Source organism: Aplysia californica, unplaced genomic scaffold (genome assembly GCF_000002075.1).
Source record: "Aplysia californica isolate F4 #8 unplaced genomic scaffold, AplCal3.0 scaffold00082, whole genome shotgun sequence".
NCBI classification, from domain to species: Eukaryota; Metazoa; Mollusca; class Gastropoda; order Aplysiida; family Aplysiidae; genus Aplysia; species Aplysia californica.
The window spans coordinates 663,579-670,454 of record NW_004797352.1 but is presented as its reverse complement, the minus strand read 5'-3'; the positions used below and the strand labels follow the sequence as shown (position 1 = coordinate 670,454).

At 37.3% G+C, this 6,876-nt stretch overlaps 1 protein-coding gene across 1 annotated transcript in view; it reads right to left on the bottom strand.

Annotated features, from left to right (window-relative positions):
- The window catches only part of LOC101854628 (bcl-2-related ovarian killer protein homolog B), a gene marked incomplete at its 3' end in the record, with an annotated part of 8,072 nt that extends 2,132 nt beyond the window's left edge, over nt 1-5,940 (bottom strand). Inside the window, 1 exon segment of the mRNA XM_013080340.1 lies at nt 5,845-5,940. Coding sequence (XP_012935794.1) covers nt 5,845-5,940 — 96 coding nt within the window.
- Nucleotides 5,941-6,876: the final 936 nt, after the last annotated feature.

The following is a 6,876-nucleotide window of genomic DNA, read 5'->3' as shown; positions in this document are numbered from 1 at the left end:
TAGCACCCCCTCTTGACTACCTCTAGGGGTAAAACTTCTTCTCCCTCTTCGAAGGCGTGGCATTTTCTCCTAAAGTTCCAGCTCAATCGCTTTTTTAAAAAAAGAGTTAGGCCTACATGCCAATCGTTGCTTCCTAGCTAGAAGAACCTAATCTAGATTCTAGATCTAGCCATCAATGTACACTATAGTACTAGATACAGTACTCCCCTCTCTCGCCTTGCTGCGCGACTGCCACATTAGACCGCGGCGTCCGCCATGTTTTTTGTGGCAAGTTGGTGAAGGAGTACATGCCAAAGCAATGGGCAAGGCATGGTATCTCTCTCTCTCTCATACGCGATAGGCGAGGCTTGGTTCTTGTTGTTGTTTTTTTTACATGGACGCCGTGGCGTACTATATCTAAATTACTACATTGCAATAATACGGCGTTCTTTCTACAACTAGATCTACAAATAAATGTATTATTAAATAGATAGAGATAGAGATATGGGCTTTTAAAAAAAGAAAAAGAAAAAAATAACCTTTATTTCTTCATCAGCACTTTATCTACGTGCTGGTTTATTTCGTATTGACCGAATCAAAGCGTATAGGGCCTATAGAACTTTTAAAAAGAAGTATGAAAAGATATGGGTGTCATGGGAACCTCCCATAACCACCTCACCCTCTCTCTCCTCCCGAATCCCAATACCACCCCCCCCCCCCCTGGCCCCCCTCAGCTATATGAGTTTGGCATTAAATTAAATCAGGATGAGCCATAGGAAAAAAAATCCAGTTTTTCAGCCTTTAGGTGTAGGAATGCAATGAAGCTCTTGATAAAGCAAATTCCGTGAAACAAATGATGAATACATGTACTGGTATTTTAAAAATCGAGTTATACTTTCGCTTGTGACATTTGAACAGGAGAACTGTATTTGTCATTCATATGTTCACTTTTTAAAAAAGTATACTAAATTATAAGTATAGTGTTTTCTTATGTCGGTATTAAACTTTGGTTTATATTGATTTTAAGAACTAAAGTAGACCATATACAGGACTTAAACTAAAGCTCCTTCTATTGCAGTTTTAAGTAAGTCTAATTTTGGACATTAGTAAAACAACTGTGACAACTCTGGACTCACTAAAGATTTTTTTTTAAAGTGAGCTTAAATGTTGTTTTGTAGCCTAGTCGATTGTTGTTCTGCTCAGTGTAGTGATAACTGAAACAAAAACCTTTACTAAGGTGTTTTTGGACAACATTCAATAAAACAAAACAATAAAAAGTACACTGTTTCAGTTTGATAAAGAAATTTCCTGCCCATTGTGAAAAAGATCTAGCTGCTAGTCAACCTAAACTTCACATGGCCCAGAACCTTACTGATGGCTCTTTATGTTTTAAAAAAGAAACCTGGAGTGACTATTTGTGTCTATAAGACAAATCATGCAATAAAAATAGATAATGTAATAAAAGAAAACAGTCATCACTGAACTGCCTGACAGAACCAGTAAGACGTTAGTAGAAAGAAGAGGTCCAAATCCCCCCCCCCCCCCCTTTTAGGTAATGATTTAAAAAACTGCCCGTTTTAGGTAATGATTTAAAAAAAACTCCCCGTTTTGGGTAATGATCTAAAATCGAGGTGGTTTTGGGTAGTGTTCTAAATGGAGCTGGTTTTGGGTAGTGTTTTTGGGTCGAGGTGGTGTATGGTAGTGTTGTATGTGTATGTGATTTATGGGTGAAAAAAAAAAGTTGCGTTGTTTTAGATTGAGTAGAAAATGTTGATGTTGTGGGTTTAGAAGGGAAGTGGTAATGTTCGAGGTATCCCGTGTGGTTGTTGTTTTTTTTTGGTGATATGTTGGAAAAGCAGCCCAGGCGCCCGGGAAAAAAAAGATGGTATGTTTTTTGTTTTATGTGATCCTGCCCCACCGAGTTTTTGTTGATCTTTAAATTCCCTAGTGTGTGTTGGTGACGTGTGTGAGCACATGGTGTGTTGGAAGTAAACCGATAGATGTTAAGCTTAATACATTGGTTTAAAACTATTTTTTCTAGTAAAGGAGATGGTTGAGTGGAGTGAGTTGAACTTTTGCTAGAAAAAAGGGCTTTAGTAATGTTTAGTGAGGTAAACTAAGAAAGTTTAATTGGTGAAGAAGGCGTTGGTAGCGTTTAGTGAGTTGAACTTAGAACGTTGTATTGTTAAAGAAGGCGTTGGTAATGTTAAGTGAGCTGAGCTTAGAAATGTTATTGGTAAGGAAACTGTTGGTAGTTTTTAGTGAGTTGAATTTAGAAAGTTTATTGGTAAAGAAGGCTTTGGTGGAGTTTAGTGAGTTGAGCTTAGAAATTTTATAGGTAAAGACGGCGTTAGTAGTGTTTAGTGGGTTGAACTTAGAAAGTTTTATTGCTAGAGAAGGCATTGGCAGTGTTTAGTGAGCTGAACTTAGAAATGTAATAGGTAATAAAGGGTGTTGGTAGTGTTTAGTGAGCTGAACTTAGAAAGTTTATTGGTAAAGGAGGCTTCGGTAGTGTTTAGTGACTTGAGCTTAGAAATTTAAAGATAAAGAAGGTGTTGATAGCGTTTAGTGAGTTGATCGTAGAAATCTTATAGACAAAGAAGCCGTTGGTCGTGTTTAGTGAGTTGAACTTAGAAAGTGCTATTGGTAAAGCAGGTTTTGGTAGTGTTTAGTAAGCTGAACTTAGAAAGTTTTTTAGGTAAAGAGGGTTTTGCTAGCGTTTACTGAGCTGAACTTTGAAAGCTTTATTGCTAAAGAAGACATTGGTAGTGTTTAGTGAGTTGAACTTAGAAATTTTATAGGTAAAGAAGGTGTTGATAGTGTTTGGGCTCTTGAGTTGAGCTCTGAAAGTTTTATTGGGAATGGAGGTGTTGGTGTTGGTTAGCGAGTTGGACTCGAACTTAGAAATGTTATAGGTAACGAAAGCGTTAGTAGTGTTTAGTGAGCTGAACTAAGAAATGTTATTGAGAATGGAGGCGTTGGTAGTGTTTAGTGCGTTGGACTTTGAAAGTTTTATTGGTAAAGAAGGCGTTGGTAGTATTTAGTGAGTTGATCTTAGAAAGTTTTATTGTTAAAGAAAGCGTTAGTAGTGTTTAGTGAGTTGAACTTAGACATGTTATTGGTAATGAAACCGTTGGTAGTTTTTAGTGAGCTGAATCTTGACAGTTTTATTGAGAACGAATGCGTTGGTAGTGGTTAGTGAGTTGAACTTACAAATTTTATAGGTAAGGAAGACGTTAGTAGTGTTTAGTGAGGTGAACTTAGAAAATTCTTTTCAGGTAATGAAGGTGTTGATAGTGTTTAGTAAGCTGAACTTAGAAATGTTGTTGGTAATGAAACTGTTTGGAGTGTTCAATGAGCTGAACTTTGAAATGGAATTGGTAATAAAAGTGTTGGTAGTGTTCAGTGAGCTGAACTTAGAAATGTTATACAGACTTCAACATAAGTTAAGGACCACTTACAAACACTCTGGGTGGTCTTCCTGGGTCGACCTGCACGTGGGCGTTCTGGGACGGATCCAGTGACTTGATGGCGCTGCCTCAGGCGAACAATGACAGAGTGTGACACTGCAAGCCTTCTGGTAACTTCTCGGGCTCCAACTCCATCCTGCAACCATGCGATATCTTTGGTACGATCAAAGTCTCTCAGCTTTCTTCTTGGTTGTATGTTGATTCGATACTGGATTTTGCGCAAACAGCGGCTCATATTGCCACCAAAGTGAGCACAGTTCGAGATCGTACGTCTGTTAATGACGAGCACCAGAAATTTCGGATTTTAAAAAAAATAAGGACTACCTGTCAAGGTGGTCCTTAACTTTGCTGAAGTGTGTAGGTAAAGAAGGTGTAGGCAGTGTTTAGTGAGTTGAACTTAGAAAGTTTTATTGCTAAAGAAGGTGGTAGTGTTTAGTGAGTTGAACTTTGAAAGTTTTATCGAGAATGGAGGCGTTGGTAGTGGTTAGTGAGTTGAACTTAGAAATGTTATAGGTATAGAAGGTGTTAGTAGTGTTCAGTGAGTTGAACTTTAAAAGTTTTTTAGGTAATGAAGGTGTTGGTAGCGTTTAGTGAGCTGAACTTAGAAATGTTGTTGGTTATGAAACTTTTGGCAGTGTTTAGTGAGTTGAACGTAGAAAGTTTTATGGGTAAAGATGTCGTTGGTAGTGTTTACTGAGCTCTGAACTCAGAAAATGTTTTGGCACAGAAGGCGTTGGAAGTGTTTAGTGAGTTGAACTTATAAAGTTTTTTAGACAAGGAAGGGGTTTGTAGTGTTTAGTGAGTTGAACTTAGAAACATCATAGTTAATTAGCATACATTGCAAATAACAGACTCCGCACGTCTACAGCGTGCGCTACTCGGTGACAACCCGGTATGTTTACTTCGCTCTGTGCTTAAAAGCCTTTTCTCAGTTAGTCTTCCATAAAGGGTATGATCAATTTCAGTATGACAGCATGGGTCGGCAACACAAGACAACATGATAAAGAAAAATTGAATCAGTTAATTCGAAAACATGTAAAATTTCAACATCTTGCATTCGTCTACTTCGATGAATTATACATTGTCGCTTGCACTAGAAAAATTAATTCCATCTTTTTGGACAATATAAACATTCCTTGTTCCCTCAAATAAAAATATCAATCAGAAGTAAAATACCTAGGCTTCTGATCTATGACAAAGAAAGATACCGATGGTCATTCTGACCATCATCCATTAAACTTCATCTTAACCGTCTTGATATAAGTATTCCCATTACCTTTCTTTAAAGCATGTGATATCAGAATACCAGTGAGTTACAATCAGAATACTGAGTACGTATTTAGCTTAACACTATTAATGCTTATAATTACTGTTCATTTATATTATTATTATTATACATGTGACTGTGAGCCTGTCTGTGAGCGCAAGCATACTATTGTACTATTATGGTTATGTAGACAGATGTGTGTAGAAGAGAGGATGTGTGAGTGAAGTAAGTGTGTGTGTGTGTGTGTGTGTGTGTGTGTGTGTGTGTGTGTGTGTGTGTGATGAATCAACAAACCAGTGTGTCAGGATCTGGACAATAAAGATGTACCGTATCTTTTTCTTATCTAAAACACTAACAATCTGATAAGATCCTTTCACTGTCTATAGCTGGGTACCCATTTCCACCTGGGTGAAGTTAGGAAAATTCCTTTAAAGTACCTTTTCCTAAGGACACAACGTCAGGCTCCGGAAGAGATTTGAATCCACGATCTCCCGGTTGCGAGTTCGCGAGCGTAACCACCAGGCCACCGGCGCCACATAGTGAAGGCGTTGGTAGTAATGAGTGAGTTGGATTTTTTCGATTGTTTGTTTGTTTGCTTGTTTGTTTGTTTGTCTGCTTGTCTGTCTGTTTGTGTTTGTTTGTTTGTTTGTTTTTGTGTGTTTGTTTGTTTGAAAACTGGAAACATATTTACATATATCTGACGCAAGGAGGCAGAATTTCGCCAATCATCAGAGTTTTACCAAAGGTGTGTCCAGATCTTTTGTTGAGTAAAAAGATGTTGCAAAAAGAACCCCCTCAACATTTTCCCCACTAGTCAAGATTAGGGTCAATCTGAACAATGAGACTGCATTGTCGGGGGAAAAAAGATAGCACACTGTACTACATATTCCATCAGACGAAAAAGGTATTACAGTTAATCCCTGGGTGTCTTTTTTTCTCTTTGTTTGTCCTATGAATGAAGGTTCTGTAATGAGCACCTTGTCAGAAACCAAAAAGTGTACTCTGATCACTGTATCTGCAAATCTTTTGAGATTTCACTGGTACAACAAGGTAATTTCCATAGCTTTAACAATCAGGGGAGCGTTGTTGAGCAAAGATGCAAAAGCTAAAAGAACTTTATATACCTACAGATACTTTAAGGAAGTTGCTGTAGCTGACAAAAATCTCCTGGTGGAAAGGATGCCGCACGTAGATATTGTTCTGAGACTTGTACAATGCAGGCATTCACGCATTCACATCTGTGCCTACCAAGACGACAAGCATAAAAATAAGTTCAGCATTTGGATATAAGAACTATGGAAGAATTAGAAAAGTATCAGTAAAAGCATTACAACAAAATAGTTTACAGAAATGAAGAATCAGAGTCAGTGAGTAAAAAAAAAAAATTAAATGTTGACAATTTTAACATAATGCTCAGCTGAAACAGCAGATGAGATGAGAGCAGTGGTCCTGGGGAAAAAAACAAACAAACCATCAACAAAAACTTCATATTCACAGCAGAAACGACGCAATGTGCAATGGGTGAAGAAGAAGGGAAAAAAATAGTTTTAAAAAACACACACAAAAAAACAAACAAACAAAAAACAAACCACATACACCACTTATAGGAAATACCTTCCTGATGATACAAACCTGTACGCTGTTGAGGGGAAAATCGTAAAATGTTGGTAAGCACAATATTAATATTATCTTATTACTATAGTATTATATCCTTTTACGCATTGATGCGTCTCCTCCTCCTCATTCTTCTTTTTCTTCTTCTTCTTCTTCTTCTTCTTCTTCTTCTTCTTCTTCTTCTTCTTCTTCTTCTTCTTCTTCTTCTTCTTCTTCTTCTTCTTCTTCTTCTTCTTCTTCTTCTTCTTCTTCTTCTTCTTCTTCTTCTTCTTCTTCTTCTTCTTCTTCTTCTTCTTCTTCTACTTCTTCTTCTTCTTCTTTTTCTTTTTCTTATTTTTCTTCTTCTTCTTCTTCTTCTTCTTCTTCTTCTTCTTCTTCTTCTTCTTCTTCTTCTTCTTCTTCTTCTTCTTCTTCTTCTTCTTCTTCTTCTTCTTCTTCTTCTTCTTCTTCTTCGAATCTTCTTCGAATTTTCTTCTTCTTTTTCTTCGAATCTTCTTCTTCTTCTTCGAATCTTCTTCTTCTTCTCCTCCTCCTCCTCCTCCTCCT